This window comes from Micropterus dolomieu, linkage group LG21 (genome assembly GCF_021292245.1).
Source record: "Micropterus dolomieu isolate WLL.071019.BEF.003 ecotype Adirondacks linkage group LG21, ASM2129224v1, whole genome shotgun sequence".
NCBI classification, from domain to species: domain Eukaryota; kingdom Metazoa; phylum Chordata; class Actinopteri; order Centrarchiformes; family Centrarchidae; genus Micropterus; species Micropterus dolomieu.
Window position 1 is genome coordinate 32,604,442 of NC_060170.1, and position 17,164 is coordinate 32,621,605.

Consider the following 17,164-nt stretch of genomic DNA (forward strand, 5'->3'; position numbering starts at 1 on the left):
CTATGCTGGACTTGGGGTGTCAGAGATGTGCCCTTGTACTCACTCTTTGTGGGGAGAATTTAAGCTTGTCCCTTAAGGATGTTGTCTCACAAATCCACAGTCTAACTTAAACAGACATGACTGTAACAGATAGACTTTCTGTAGTATGACCTTACCGCCCCAGTTATCTAGCCAACCATCCTAATTGTTCCATTTTGATGTGTCATGTTGGTCTTTTGTTCGTGATGGCATTCATCAGCCTGTTGATGCCACTTACCCAGCCTGCTGGGTCAGGGTGTGTTTAATGACCTGGTGCCCCCTTCCCCCCCTTGTCTTCCCTCCCTTCCCGACTTGGAAGATCTGTACAACTGTGACCAGCACTGGACATGGAGGACTATGATGTTCGCTCTGCCGCCAGCATCCTGGCCTCAGTGAAAGAGCAGGAGGCGCGTTTTGAGCAGCTGACCCGAGCCCTTGAGGAGGAGCGTCGCAACGTTACCCTGCAGCTAGAGCGTGCCAACCTTCCTCCCAACCCCCCTACCAGCCAACCGCTAGCATGGCAGCAGGTGGTGATGCAGGTAAATGATGCCCCAACTCCCCGTCATTTTCAACCATCAACACGAGCTACCTCATGTCTGCATCCCTGCCGACCTCTCTAAAGCAACATTCTACTGCTCCCTCCCATCTGAACAAGCTCAGTCCATCGTAATGTTTGATTTAGTCATTGCTTTTCATCATTGGTGGGGCTCAATAATCTCTCTGTTCAAGATGTTTGTTATTTGGGACCCTTCGTGTGTACCCTCTGTGCTGGATGTTGTACAATAATCTACCTTGTGGTGACTCATCTTTAAAAGTGAGCTGATTCATCCTCTCATTCTATCTTCGTTCGCCTCCTCCTTCTAAGCCACTGCTTGCCATCCAATCCCATCTCCTTTCGCACACTGGCCTTTGATATTGTCTGGTGGTGCTGCTGATTGAATGTGGCCTTTCGCCCAGCTCTGTCCAGCATCTGGGGGACATTAGCGTCCTGGCCAGGGCTCCTGTCAATGCTGGCTGACTCTGCAGGAACAGGAAATGTAAGATGTAGAAACGAGACAGCTGTAATCCCCTAAAAATGTCAACAGTCACAACAGCCCGTTGATTTACACACTTCAAACTGTGACTGACACATGTGTTGCTATATTCTCAGAGCTTACTTCACTTTTTAGTCTTGGGTATGATCACTTCTTTGAAGAAATCCTTTCAGACTGTACACATGTTTTACTAACTAGAATTTGAAAGCACAATTTGGCGATGCAGCACCTGTAGCACTTAGATACATCACCTTTAATCACGGTAAAGGAGGCAGTCTCATGTATTATTGATATAGCAAGACTTGCAGAGATGAAACTGTTTTGCCTGCATTTGCCTGCAGTTGTATTTGCCTGCAGTCACATTTTGGAAGTCGGTGTCAGTGTTCATTTTTAAAGGACTAGCTGCCAATTTGGCCTCATCAAGGGATAATGGAGAGGACGCAGGGAAGGTAGAGCAAAGTAAAGTAAACTTGTCGTCCCCTCACCCATCACAGGGGTAATCTACTGCTTTTATATGTTTATGTGTATGTGTGTGAAGAGAGAGTGAACCATACCCTCCCCTTCTCATAAACTGGTCCATGATTTACTGGACAGTGCTTAACATGACAGGCAGTGAATTAACCTGCTCTCTCACGCTCTCAATCACAGATCAGACTCACAGAACCCCCCACCCCAACCCTGGCTCTTTGCACACTGGGAGATCAATTGGACGTAACAGGGTGCCGCTCACGTAACCATGCCCCATTTTGCATCACTTTGAAACATCAGGCATTGTCACCTATAAATGCCAAAGCAAATTGGATGTGGGGTGAGGGGGTTGGGGCGGTTGATCAGTGTCTGCTCTAGGGCAAACAGTACCTGAGTATGTGGCAGCATGTGTGCTCAGTCTTCAGCCAGAAGTTGCTGTGTGAGTGTGCTGCACGGTGAGACCCACTCCATTCACATAATGAGGTGATATGAGCAATGAGGAATGCATCTGGTTGTTCTCTCTCTCTCCCTCTCTCTTTCTGTCCTTTCCTTGCTTAGTTTCCCTCACACACCATCCCCAGGCTGCATGATGGATTAAAATAGACCATGGAGCTGTAACTAAAGGTTCAGAGTCTCAGCCCCAGGACCAGACTCACTGTGGCCTGCCATTATTTAAAGTCAGGGTCAGAAAAAGATAATTGAACAAAATCTGATTAATGAAATCAGATGCAAGTAGACATCTAATGAGGGTGATAAGCCATTGATCTAGATAGCGCTCTGCTACACAGTGCTCACCTTGGTAAAGACTGGGCATCGGAACACCAGCAGGCAGCTAACACTTTATCTGCCTTCATCATTAAGACCAGTGTTTTAACACTGGCGAGCTAGAGAGAGCAGGCCCAGTGGGTAGCAAATAAACATGAGAGCAATTATCTTCAGTTCACAGCGATGTGTGCAGATTAATTCACACACACACATCAGCACAGCACTGTTCGATTGGTCAATTCAAACAGTGAAACTCTCAACAGTACTTGCTTTTTTCATCAAGCCCCCAACCTTTAAAACAGCAGGTTGTCCTGTCCGGTACGGCCTGGATGTGGAGTGAGGCATGGCCCTGGACATCAGCCAAATGACTCAAATTAATTATACAGTGATGGTTTGACAGTGTTATGTGGAAATATAGCAATGATTTCCTCTTCAAATTTGAAGTCAAGAAGATTTGCTGCCTTTCGAGATGTAGAGTTTGGTGATAAATCTTGTGGCTAATATGCATGTGAACGGAACATTTATGTATAATACTGTAGGGGATAGTTTTTAGCTGATCTACAGGCTCTAGAGATGTCGATTTGCTTGGCTGGTTGGTCGTTCCTACATTTTGGTCTGGACTGAAATATGAAATACAATGAAATCTCAGCAACTGTTGGATGCATTGCTGTACAATTTGTAATACATATTTATGGCCCCCAAGTCAATGGAATGAACTGACTTTGGTTTTCCCCTGATTTTTCCCATAGCACCACCATGAGGTTGACATTGTTGTTTTTCTGTGAAATATTATGACAACCCTTGAAGGGATTCTCCAGACATTCATGGCGCTCAGATGATGAATCAACATCATGAAAGCTTTTACTAATACAATTAAATATCTCAAAATCTACCAGATGCAATATCACAACATTTTGAACAAATATTCATAGTTTTTAGAGAATGAATTCTACGGACTAGATTTGAGTGAAATGTCTTGACAACATTTGAATGGATTGTTATGAAGTTTGGTTCAGAGATTCACGTTCGCTCGGGGTGACCGATGACTATAATGACTTTGGTGATCCCTAACTTTTCATTTAGTGCCATTATCAAATCAAATTTTTATTTGTCTAATACTTGGTTAATGACAACATACCTGCAAAATTAATGACATTACAATCAGTCTCAGCTAGCATGCTAAAATGCTAAAATGCTACTAATTCATCATAGCGTTGTCACACCACTGTGCCTAAGTAGCCTCATAAAATCGCTTCAGTACTATGGCTGTAGACTCTTGGCTTTGTTTAACCATAAAGAAAATTTAAGATTAATGTTAAAACTTTTCAAGAATCCCATGTTGCTTTCTTTGGCTAAAGATGCTGCATTCAGCTCACTGTTTTTCTATGATTTATATTTTTCCTACAGAGTGGAGACAAAATAATAAAAATAGCCACAACCATAAATAAATCACCCTCTGATATTAACACAAATCACCCTGCTTAGCTGGAGCGCACACGCCTGAATAGGATTAAAGAATATTGTGTTCAGCATGTTTCAAAAATAATTTTATGAAATTTGTTTTGGCTTTGCATGATGTTAACACAGGGTATAAAAAGGTAGATCACAAGACACTTTGACCATTGTATTGGGACAATGAGGGGTTCTTGTAAACAGCACTGCCCTACTTTCAGAGACCATACTAATTGAATTCTCGTCCTCATTCACTTTAATATAACACTTTATGAATTGCCGGCAAGGAAGAGAATTAGAGTGTTTACACTGCGCCGTTCTGTGAGAAACATCTGAACAATGCTGTCGGACACTCCATTAGCTTTCATGATGAAATTATTAGTAGAGGTTCAGTGACACGGACCGAGGCGCCTTTACATCCGCATCCATTGACAGCCCCAAAATGTGACCACTCACAGGCTAAGAACCTACCCTTTCTTCATTAGATATTGCGTTTGCCTTTGGTAATAGATTTTTGCCTGAAGGAGCGTTATCACCAAGGTTCTGAAAGGTCAAGTGGTGCATGGTGACAGTTCTATGTGTGGAGAAAGGCAGACAGCACTCAGACAACCACGTCTGTCTGGAGCTAAGGGAAAAGGTGACCTCATTTCATATACACCAGACTCCTAATCTATGTAACCAAGGCCGCTGCCCACCACACGCACAGATCCCATCTTGTGGTGCATAGAATCGCTCCGGCTTTATTTAAAAAGGAAACTCAGGATAATTTCTTGCACACTAGATATCATTAAATGCTGGTGTTTGGCATTCATATGCAAGATTCAGCTGGCTTCGAGCATTGCAGAGGCATGTCATCCCCTTGTGCAAATGTTTTGGGAAGTTTTCAAAGGCTTGTGAGCTTTAGAGAGAGGGAACAGTGCGGCCTTTGATCTGTGCTGCTGTCTGTGGTGAAGATGTACGGGCCCCTGCGATGGTACTACTGCATTCAACCAACAATTGCTCCAGCCGCCCTCCACCCACTTTCATCCCCACAGCCCCCCATCTCTGTGTAGGCACAATGGACACAAAGGGCTAAGGGTGCTATAGTGACAGAAGATCTATCCTTCCACTGGCAGGGCCCAGGAGCCCCTGTACCCTCGTAAATCACCTGCCTAACAATGAGCCTTAGTTTACCCCCCCCCTTTCTCTATCTAACCCTGTCTTTTTCCCTTGTGGTGCCATCAGGAACCTTCTCTCCTTCCATAAAAACTCTAATTACCTTGTTGTTAAAGTGAATCCTTTGTTTATTTTTGTTACACTACATTCCTCTTTTATTGTGGTTTTGTGGAGCAGCATGCAGAAAAGTCACATTTGAATTCTAATAATGATGCTGCTTGTTTTCCATGTTTCCACATGGAACACCTACCCAGGCTTTGAAGATGCAATGTTACTCGGTCATCTGGATATTAGGGATGTAAAAGAATACAAATAAATTGTGCATTCTGAACAGACATGACATGAACCAACATAATTTGCCACAAACACCAAACTATTTCAACTATTTCTGATTTGAGTCATAGCTCAAATCAGATTGTAAAAACAAACATACCATACGCATAAGACTACACTCAACAGAACTTACTCTTTAAAGAGATAGAGGTATCTTAAATGAGGATAATCATTCACAGAAATTACAGATCTTTGCTCATTATTGTCATCAGCAAAGTGAAGTCACATGTGAACAGAGGATCTTGGAACTAAATACATAACAGGAAGCAGAGCAAGTACAGTTCACTGGTTTTAATTTAATAGTTCAACACAAGATGAACAAACATACAGTAGGGTGAGGCAGGCTAAGGTCCATAATCTGACAGACAGTCCAAACAAAAGGCAAACAAATACTGATAGGCACAGGTAACAATCTAAAATCCAAATAAACAGTCCAAAAGATAGAAAATCCAAAACTCCGGGAAACAGGGCAGGTAGGTTTGACATAGAAAAAGATGATATGGCAACAGATAATGGGGAGACACTCACTTAAATACACAAGAGGAGTGGAGATAAGAAGGAACACAGGAAAACACAAGGGAAGTGACCAGAAACGAGTGGAGAGGAAAATACCAAAGTAAAACAGGAGGCACGGGATGAATGAATAAAAGATTGAAGAAACATAATCCAGAGAATGGGAAATACAGAGCAAAACACACAAACACAGGTGGGATTCAACAAATAAAACAGTCAATACAAAAAACTACAACCATAACAATAATAATATCCAGGCTTTTTTTTTTTTTTTTCAGCATAAAATATTATCCTGGTATTGAAACCTGACAGCTTGTGTGACCTGGCAGTGGTAACAGAAACAGTATACAATTTCATTCTTCCAAAATAATGCAATACGGCCCAATTAGTTAGACATATTCATACACCCACATGGAGTCTAAATGCCAGTATAAAACAATTTAATACACAAATTGAAAATGGAGCAGATGATATACAACTAGACCATTGCCCCTTTCAGGGCGAATCCAAAAGCAGATATTTTTATGAAATAAACAGATGCAGAAGTAGATAGTAAGTTTGTGTGACACCTCTACTGGTTATGTCATTCTGCAAATCTTTCTTCTCACATTTTTTGAATAAGTGGTTTGCAAACTTTTTTCACATGTGCCCCCCTTAACATGACTAAATTTCTACTTTTGACCCCTTGTCACCAGTTGCATGTCTATAATTTGTGAGCAATTCAGTCAATTAGTAATTTTTTCTTCTGTGGTTGTTTCATGTGAATCATTGTCAGAGGCCTGGATACATAAAATAATCAAAATCAAAAAGAGAAAATGATTCTTTACTTACAGAAATTAATTTATTTCTTATTTTCTACTTATCTTGCAAACCCCTGTGAGGGTCAAGAAGCCCAGGTTGGAAATCATTGCTTTAGAGGCAGGTGTAAACGAGACATACAGTAGTGGAGTTGAAGAAGTAGAAGAGTGGATTGTCTAATTATCTTGGGGTTGGTGGTTCAATTCTCGGCATATCAAGGTCTAAAGGACTCTAAAGCCAATGCACTCCACTTTAAAATATAATAAATGTATGAAATATTAATGAGCAAAAACTACTGGCTTCTTCCCACTACAGTGCTTAATCTTAAGCCAAATGCACAGAGCATGCCATTTATGTTCTAGGTTATCTTTTATTCACCCCACTTCACCATTAGGAGTCAAGTCTGAGGCGATGGCCCATGAATCACACTGCTAACTGCTCAAGGTAGAGGGTAAGTCCTTTCTGTGTCTCAGCTCGGTACAAGGGCTGACATGGAAGGACAGGAATTTTTACTCAAGGTTGGGGCTGTGCACATTCTTCTTGTTCAGACAAACAGGGAGAAAGAGGTTTGAAGGGGAGGCAGCAGAAAAGACTTTTGTACTGTGGGCTATTTATATCCCACTGGGGCAGCTCAAACCTTCATCCTTCAAATGTGGCCCAACATTGGTGGACTTACTGCCTGTCCTAGTGCACCTCCCTGCCATTTGATCATCCATTAAACCATTACGCTCACTAAAAGCACTTAGAGGGGTATCTGAAAACTGCTCCCATTTCCCTTACCAGACATCATCTCCTTTTACTCGCACAGGCTAAATATTTTTAGTTATTTCGAATGTTTCTGGACAGCATTGAAGTCTGCATTTTATTTAAAGATGACCATTGTAGTCTAAACAGACTAGGACTAGAGGACTAGAGGCTAAATTGTTGCCCATGTGTTAAAAATAAAACACCAACTCCTTCAAAGGACCCCAGTGCCACCTGAGGAATGTGACCTCAACCTTCACAGTGTCCAGGACGATAACCAAACAAGGCTGGATGCTGACCCCTCTCAACTGAAAGAAATAAACCTTAATTGAAAACAGTCTTAGAACGTTGCAGTAGGGATGGAGGTGTTCTTCAAAGCTTTAATTTAATTATCCTCATCAGTTTAACATACTGGTGCAACATTTTTACTACATGACTTACAAGCATATTAATGGTCATCAAATGAGGAACAGAAGCAGCACTGGGAGTTTTGCATGGGGTAAATTTGCACTTCATTGGACAGAGAATTCCTTAAGACTACGAAAGCAGTAATGCAAAAATGAACTGAACATTTCTTTTAGATTTCACCCCAGTGTGTTCTTTAATAGAGGTTGCAACAATGTGAATATTCAGATCTGTTGGCAAGTAAAGCAAATCAAAGAGTTTCAGCTAGGCTCTCCACAGTACTGTGTCTCTCATATTATTGACGCTCAGCAAATATGTGCAAAAATGCTTTCAGATCTAATGTTAATTATAAAAAGTGCGTTTGGATGCGAGAATTCTTCCACAAGAAAGCTTCCACAATTCCTGAAAAACAAAGCTAAAGCAGACAAATCAACTAAAGAAGTCTGACAGAGTCCCCCCAAGACTCACAGACTAAACTGTAGATGAATCAACTCAGAAGGGGCAGCTGTAACTCTCAGCTGGTTACTTTATCTGGAATTAGCCTAAAATCTCAGTTCTATTTAAAGCTAATAGAAACAAACCTCTTGGTATTTGCTTGCTCTAGCAAATCCTTACTCTTCCTCCTGTGTGTGTGCGTTAGATGGATTATGAGCATGTAAAAAAGTGTACGTGCAGTAACACTTGTCTACATGTGGTATACCATCAGAATAAAGCAATTAAGTCCCCATAAATCCAATGACTTTGCACTGTGGATGACTGACTAAATGAGCTGACATTGCCTCAGGTAGAGGCACACCATACTAAATCACACAGTCTGGAATTTGCAAACCTTTGCAATTTTTGTGTCACATAGTTGCACGCACACTAAAAATCATGTAATTTTTCTTAAGCTGAAACCCGGCTGTGGGGCCCTCTTTATATGTTGGCACATTTGAAAATGGTGAAGTGGAAAGAAATGGGGCTTGGGGCTTGGTATGTGAACTGTCTCACACGCAGTGTCTGAGAGTGATTCTCGTTGTGTAGAGGGTGATGGTAAAAGCGCAGGAATGTGTGAATAGTCGGGCACTACTCTTGACAGTCCTCTTTCTCCAAGGACCACATTCACGCTGGTCATTCTGTGCTGAATAAGGGCGTTTATACAAAACACATATACCATGTATGGAAAATTAGATATGATCACTTTTAGACATGAACAACTTGAACAACCAATAGAGAGACTATTCCAAATCCAAAGGGTATGTTCAACTAAAATGAAAAAAAAGTTGATGATTAGCCTCAGACTGATTCAGTTCCTGTTGTTTGTGCCTCATTCAGTGTCCGAATTATGCATGACAAGATGAAAAGCTAGGAAAAGGCTAATCCAGTTATAGTTGTATTACAAATCTTGCTGTGCTAATTACAGTATTGTGACATAAAAACAGAAAACAGGACCTTTTGATCTGAAGTGATGTCATTTAAAAAGAGCTTTATTTCCCTAAATGAAGAGAAAATTGCCTTTTTACAAGACAAACTTCCCCCAATAGATTAGACTCTAAACCTCTACATCGCTGAGTAGCCATTTTTCAAGGGGAAAATAAAACATGATTGTAAGAGTCATTAGATAAGGCCTTTTTTGCAAGCTGTGCCGTTGTTAGAATAAACAGCAGTCAGCCTGTAGCAGAGCAGATCATCTTGGCCCTGTAGACACAGAACTAAAAGCAGCAAAGTCAGTTTTATCTTTAAAATAACTTTTTAGGCATTTTTTGCAGACCTGCTTTGTGTATAGTGAGATATTTGGTTGAACTTACTCACCTCATGATTTAAGTTTGAAAGTTAAGTAGTGTTTCCCAAAAATGTCTTCTTGGCAGAGTGGAAAAGCTTTTGAAGTAGGCTACTATTCAAAATGAGAGTCATTAAACTCTCCTTTGAAACTGAAGATATAAAAACATTCTTTTTCCTAATGAAACACCATATATAATTTCAAACCGATAGTTGCGTCTCCCTTCAGTCTACTTCTTGCATCTGCTTTTGCTCCTCTTTCTTTCTCTCTGTTTTTCTGTGCATCTGAGATCTTGAATGGAAGAGAAAGACATGATTTTTACAGATGCAGCTTTATTGGTGGTGTCTGGCTGTCAAAGCATGCTCTGTTGCTGAACATTAACCTTTCTACCATCTGTTTCACACTGTACATCCTGACAAAGTACAGCTGACTTCAGGAGCTTTGATTGCAGCTCCTGGATTATTCATACACCTTGTACATTTATTTTACAAGGACCAGGCGTGGGCTGACCAGACTCAAGAGAATATAGCTTTTCTGTGACAGTACTATATAGCAAGTATTCCTGCAAACATTATGTATTATCAATTTGTGATGTAGAAACCTGGAATGTTTCTACATCACAAATTGATGAGTTATTTTGAAATGAAATGTTCATTATACATTTTTGGATATTTAATTTACCTCAATCTGTCCTGTTTTTATTTTATTTTTGTGTCATACATTTTCTGGAACAGAGAGCTTATTGATAACCACATGCATCAGATGGTTGTACCTGTCTGTATATGAAAAGAGCAATAGTATTTTTCAACCATGCTAGCAATGTGGTTCGAGGGATAGCAGCATCTATCAATAGTGTGCTCCCCAACTTTGGTCTAGACTAAAATATCTCTACAATTATTTGATGGCATGCTATGAAAATTTGTACAGGCATTCATTGTCCCCAGAGCATGAATCCTAATGGCTCTGATGATCCCTTGACTTTAGTGCCACCAGCAGGTTAATTTTTTCATTTTGCCAGTCAAATATCTCAACAAAGAATTGAAGGATTGGCACAACATTTTGTACAGGCAATGAATCCCTGTTCTGTAGCACCACCATGAATGTCTCGACAATTATTGAATGGTACAAAAATTCATGTTCCCCTCAGGATGTATTGTGACAGCTTTGGTGATCCTTTAACTTTGCTTCCAACACCAGTTTGGGAACCAGACAAATCTGCAGAGCTCATTTTTCATTTGCTCCGGCAGATATAAAATGCATTTGTAACTAATGAACTTATGACATTCACATCAGTCTCTGCTGCACTTTATGTTAGTGGTAATTGGCAAATGTTAACATGCTAAAATGTTAAACCAAGAAGTTAACCATGGGAAATATTATACCTGCTTAACATTAGCATATTAACATTACAAACCTCAGCATTAAGCTCAAAGCAATGGAGTGCAGTACAGAGAGCTGCTAGTGTGTTTCTAGACTTATAGTCTTGTACGAGTCTAGATGGCATGGAAACAAATGTTCCTTAAAACAATGATCACAACATTAAACTATAAAATGGACACAGACAGACCACACATGCACAAATTTATAGAGAAAATAAAGAGTAAGGCTTCTTTTCTCATCCGCTCCCATGAGTATTGCAAAGCACTTAATGGATTTTTAAACAGGGTTATGAAACTCACTCAAACTTTAAATGGCTTAAATGGAATGTGATATTGCAAATCACATAAGAGAAAGAAATGCACTGCAATTTGAAGTTACCAGACTTTTTTAAAACCACTTTTTGCAGGTAATGTTGGCTGGATGAATTCTTAATGGTGTTGTTGAAAGTAAATAGATCTAAATGTAATGGTGCATGGCAAGTCAGGTCTTTCATTAAGAACAAATGGAGCAGTAACATGCGGGGAGATGAAATACCATGCTTGTGGAATGCAAAACCTCTGCCATTTCCCCTCCGTTTGGGATTTCTCCTTTCTCTGTTTTCTCTTTTTAGTCCAGTCATTCTTTTTCTTTCTGCTGTAAATCCAGACGTCTCTCAAAGTTGTCCTCAGTTAATCCTCCATCTACGTTATTAGATTAACATTCCTTCTCAGTCTTGGTCACAGTCATAGATGTTTGAATGCGAATTCTTTCACGTACGTCCCAGCCCTCCCTTATATCAAGTGCGGTGAGAGGAACGGGACAAAGAGGTGGAGAAAAGGAGCTGTGTGTGTGTGTAGGGTGTAAAAAATGTGCAGAGTATTTGGTGCCTTTTCCTCAATAGGGGCAACTTTTGTTTAGTGTGTGAGCCCCTGTCCCCCACCCCACCACCCCATTTTCTCTTCTTCTCCCTGTCTATGCCAACAAGGGGGAGGGGGCGACGGGTTGACAGACAGACGCAGCTGGAGTGTATAGAGGAAGCTGGTCCCACCCCACTAAGATGCCAGACATAGACCCAATGAGAGAGAGAGAGAGAGAGAGGAGGAGAGAGAGAGAGAGCTGCTACACTTCTAGCTCCTGCTGCCTGTCTGGGAAACCTCCTTTCTGTAACACCCCCCCCCTTACTCGTCTCAGCCCTGGTGGTTTTTGTTCTTTCTCTGGCTAACTTTTTTTTGTTGTTGAGTGAGTGTGTGTGAATTCGGTTGAGCTCCAGTGCTCTTCTTGGATTCCTGCAGGGGCAACAGCTCCTTCTGCCCTTCATCTCTTCTCCATACATACACACAGACAAACATACAACATCTCTGCAAAGGAAAAAGCTGGGTCCCCTTTTTCAGCTGTGTCAAATCAGCCTGTGATAGCCAGAATTACACTGGATGTAGGGTGATTTTACTTTCAAAATAAAAGCGTGACAGTCCTCCACACCAAAACCATAGGCTGTATAAAAAAAAAAGGTTACAAGCCCTTAAGTCAATCACTCTGAAATAAAAGCCTTCTGCTGGAAATGATCCAGCAGCCATACTGCCACTGAGTGGCGAGGAAAATGCTTTTTGTCAAGTACAGGAAAACATATGATTTATTATTAAAAAATGACTCTGTAGTCATTTCTCTGTAAATAGTAATAAACACCTAGGCTACTACATTATTATAGATGTATCCTATACAAAGGTAGACCTACAACATCTCCTGCAGAAGGTGCATAAAGTCACTTTTTTAGGAGAAAAACCTGGACTTGGTATACTGTCAGTGATGACTGATATTTTTTATAAATTCAGGCTGATTTAAAAAAACTAAACAAAAACGTTTCTAAATCTTGTGTGTTTTTGGATTTGAGACATTAAATCCACTGAAAATAACTGCGACCAAAATATCTTAATGTACCATTTCCCCTTGTGACAGCATGTTCTAACTAACCTACATCTTGAACCATACTTTTCTTCAGGTTGTTTCAAGTGGAAATGTGGTTTTGTAGTTGCAAGCAGACATGCAACACATAAGACAAAGCTGTCTTTTGCGAGCCTGTGTTAACAAGAGCTACGCCTTTATTTTGAAAGGCGCACTGCCACGCTTCCTGTATGTCTGCAGCTAACACTGTGTGGCTGACACAGCTGAGCAGAGGATGGCTGCCTGCGTCTGAGCTGCTGCCTCTGCGCTCTGAGAGGGAAAACTCAGCGTAAATTGACCAGGACAACGTGAGGAGACGAGAGGAGGAGAGGAGGGAAAGGAGAACTTTTCCGAGTGAAGGAAATAGTTGTTACAAATTTCCCCGGGAGGTTTTTTATTTTTTCGGGAACGAAGGGGGGGATTTTGGACCATGCCTGCTGAAGTGAAACAGGTTAGTGTTGCTGTGCCTGCCGGTCTCCTCTCTCTCCGCTCATCGTATCTCCAGCCTCTTTGACTCTTGTCTTTCTCCTCCTCCTAATTGATTCCTCATTGTTTGAGTTGTGTTGCATACCTGTCGTTCTTATCCTGGAACATCACTCTGCATGTCTTTGACGTAGCTTTTTTCACGCAGTTTAATACACAAGAGCAGAGATTCTCAGATTTATCGATGTCCTTCAGGAGGATAGTGCGTGTGTGTGTCATGTGTGTGCACATAAGGATGTGTAGTCTCGTCTGTGTGCATGTGTGTATGTGACATTCATGCATGTGTACAATAATAATAATGACTTCTTCCACCACTTGGTGACCATTTCATGCTGTAAATAGTTATGACTATGAGATAAGGATCTATGTTTAGTGGTGGTCCTGTTTGTGCGTTGGGGATGGGGGGGGGGGGGGGGGGGGGGGGGGGGGGGGGGGGGGGGGGGGGGGGGGTTGCCTTGCAGTAAAGCCGTGCTGTAACTTATGAGTTCCCTGACACATTCATGTGCTCAGTCTTGTCAGTACCACCTATAGAATGACTGGTGTGATCCTGGGACAAGCAGTGAAGGATTGAAAGTTTGTCCGTGATCATCGCCTGTGAGGCTCTGAATGAGCCCGGGCCAGGATTTATAGCCTATGGCCTGTAGTGCCAATAGTGTGAGAGACATGGTATTAAACCCTTTTGTCTTTCGCTTGCACAGATACCGCAGGAATGTGCTTTTGTTAGCTCTTGTGAGTGTGTTACTGTGTCTGTGTGGGTGTGTGCGTACCAGGGCATGATGTGCATACATTATTGGAAGTGTTCCCTGTGTTTGAAGCGCATCCACAGACAGCCTACACCATCACAACGCTCTTTTCCCCGCCGAGCTTGGCAGCGCTCAGATGTTAAAAAAAAAAAAGGAAGACAGCCATCCTAAAAGAAAGAGAGAAAGTGGAGAAAGAAAATCTGATTGAATAAGGTCAACTTCTGATCAGCGCTGCTCTCCTTCTCTGAGCTGAGCGGGGTGGAGTTACCAAACCCCTGTCTGGCAGACAAAAACATTCTGTCAGCTCTCCACGTTGCTCTGATAATAATATGTTACCAGTTGCCCTTGTGGATGAATGCCACCAGATAACTGGAGGAGGCTCTGCCAAAATAAGAAGCTGTTATTCTCTCACATACTCTTTGTTTTTTCCATCCCTTGGTTTTGATAAGTTTGAGGGCTGCTCTAAGTGTGAGGCGACGGGTCAAAAGCAGGGCAACATTTTCCTGTTGGGATGACTTGGATTATGCGGGATGGGATGAAATGCGTGTTAACAACATGAGAGTTTTACCTCTCCAGATGCATCCCAAAAAAGGGTCGGGGAGGTGCACTATCTCCCCTATGTCCGTGACCCCCGTACGGCTAAGATAGTTGGCATACTTGGTGGAGCAACCTTTTCAACTCAGCTTGACATTCCTCAGCTAGGGAGCACCTGCTTGGGAAATGCTGTAGGGGAAAGGGGGTCAACGGGTGTCTAAGTCACACTTCAGAATGAAATGGATTGATTTCAGTGTCTATGTCGTTGTTTTGGTTGAGAGTCCTGATTTTTGCAGTGCCACTTTTCTGCCACTTTTAGCAGTGATGCTCTGTACTGTACTCTCTATGTCCCTTTATAGCTTAGATCAGTTTTTATTCACAGAAGACTGTAGATAGCAAGGGGAGATGAGAGAAACGCTGATCCGTCTTGACCTCGTCTTAATGCTGCGCCAGAGCTTATGGTAAATGAGTTTTAGCCCACTGAAGATTACCGCATAGCCCTCAATTAGCAGGGGAGCCTGCACCAGACCATGTCTGAGTTAAATATAAACAGGTCTTTATTTGAGAACTTTACTCCAGCAGGGTAGCGCCCAAATCCTCCAAATTTAGTTGCGCAGGCCGTAGCATCTTCTATTCATGAAAAATAGAAGAACAGATTTGTCGTGAAGGAGAAAGGAAAACATTATGAATAATCCAGTAGTCATCATTTTGCCAAGGTCTTTCAAAAAAACGACTTTACTTCTCCTCCAGAAGCTAGAAGGACCCGTCTGAATAACAAAATAATTCATCAGTGACTCAGCCAAAGACTAAAGGAGGTCTTGTCTTCAGACTGCGGGTTAAACTGCCAGATTCCTGACAGCTCGCGGCGCTTTCGGCTGCAGCAACTGAGCGTCTCCCTCCTCTCTGATGCTGTTTGATTTCTTACCGAAATTAAAAATCTGTCAAACGTCTTTCTCTCCTTCTCTATTTTTCTGTGGGGGGGGGCTTGGCCATCCTTGCGTGTTCTTTTCCATTCCTCTCCTCAGGCTCCCCTTTTGTGACTGCAGAAGATGTTGTGCAGATCAATATTTGAAGACATGTAGAGCATGAGGAGTGGCATTGTTTGGTGAGTGAAGGTCATACAAGAATAATACCAATGACCGGAAACACATGAACTGTCAATAGCTGTGGAGACTGAGATCAATGCAAGAGGCATTTACTGTGTGTGTGTGTGTGTGTGTGTGTGTGGGGGGGGGGGGGGGGGGGGGGGGGGGGGGGTCAAGAGTGCTGTTGTGTTGAAGGCGAGAGGGTCTTGAAAGAGGCATGATCATATGGTGGAGGTGCCTGGTGACAGATGGCCTTCCTGTCACACAGCCTGACCATACTTGCTGTGTTTCCCATTCCGTTCCCATGGCTGCTCTTATCATACGACCCATGACACAACATGGCTTGACATGTTACAGTATCTGCCTCCCTACCCACCATCCACCCGAGAGACGCCTGCCTACCATCCTCCCCACCTCTTTCACTGGACACCTGTTTTTGGTTTTATGTAACCTGAACTGACTTTACATGTCAACAGCTGAGACCATATATGTACCCCCGCATGATAAGTACCCCTCTGCCATCCTACATGTTTATGCTCCTCAGTCCGACATATAAGAGCCCAGTCAGATAGTTTGCAAATACTTTGTTGTGATTTGTTTAACTGGCTTGAAGTACCAAACAGATGTGTTATGGCTAAAACAGCTTTATTATGCATGGTATCATGATATGTTATTGTAAATATCAAGTTCTACATTACCTCAGTGGGCTTACAATGATTTTTTTTTTATTGTTATCTGTTCGCTGAATGCTACAATCCTCTTAGTATAGTAAGCAAAAATGGCAGACATTTGCTGGGCCCTTAAAGGTTCTAATATGTACGGCTTTGCTGCATTTCTCTTGGTTATATATATTAAATTATATATAATTATAAATCAAATGCGTTTCAACCATCATCAGACAAAACAAGCAATTGTAAGATACCACCTTGGGTTCTGGGAAAATGTTTCATTATTTATTAATTAACCAATTTAGGTTGCAGCTAGGCTAATGATTATTTTCTTGATTAATCCATTAATTGTTTTGTCCAAGAACTGTCAGAAATTAGTAAAAACAATGCTTGTCACAATTTCCCAGAACCCAAATAGACTTGCTTTTTTTGTCCGACCAACTGTCTTAAACCCGATGGTAATGAGTTAATCATAGAGGACGAAGCAAATATTCACATTTAAGAAAAAATTGCTTCCAATTTATTTCCTCTTGATTAATTGACCATTGCTACAATCACTATAAGACATTTTGGTTTGCTTTATCTCCTGACGCAACACAAAACCAGACATCTGGTCCACCAAATGGGTTAAAACAAACACTGAGAAATATGTGCCAATCCTGTTTGAGCCAAATATTACACTTTACTATACATGGTACACTGTATGCTCGTGCTGTGTATATGAACACACCCTCAGGCTTTTGGTATTTACTCTGTGGTTTTGTTCTGGGGAGAATTAGGGGTCTATGCCACTCAGCTCTTGGCGCTACAGATCTCTCCACTTCTCTCTGCCTTGGCCTCCCCTCTATCTGTCCTAACCCATTTGGCTGTCTGACAGTGTGACCGATGCAGGCCTGCACTCGCTCGCTCA

The 17,164-nt window shown here is 41.8% G+C and overlaps 1 protein-coding gene across 6 annotated transcripts in view; it reads left to right on the forward strand.

Moving 5' to 3' along the window:
* arvcfb (ARVCF delta catenin family member b) overlaps positions 1-17,164 on the forward strand; it is a 144,956-nt gene that overhangs the window by 7,744 nt on the left and 120,048 nt on the right. For 5 of the 6 annotated variants that reach the window (XM_046035420.1, XM_046035425.1, XM_046035422.1 and 2 more), the window contains exon 1: positions 12,967-13,192. The exons of the other annotated variant lie outside the window; for it this stretch is intronic. In XM_046035420.1, coding sequence (XP_045891376.1) covers positions 13,172-13,192 — 21 coding nt within the window. In that variant the 5' untranslated portion in view covers positions 12,967-13,171. Of the gene's footprint in view, positions 1-12,966; positions 13,193-17,164 lie in introns of those variants that run through there. 6 annotated transcript variants of the gene reach the window in all.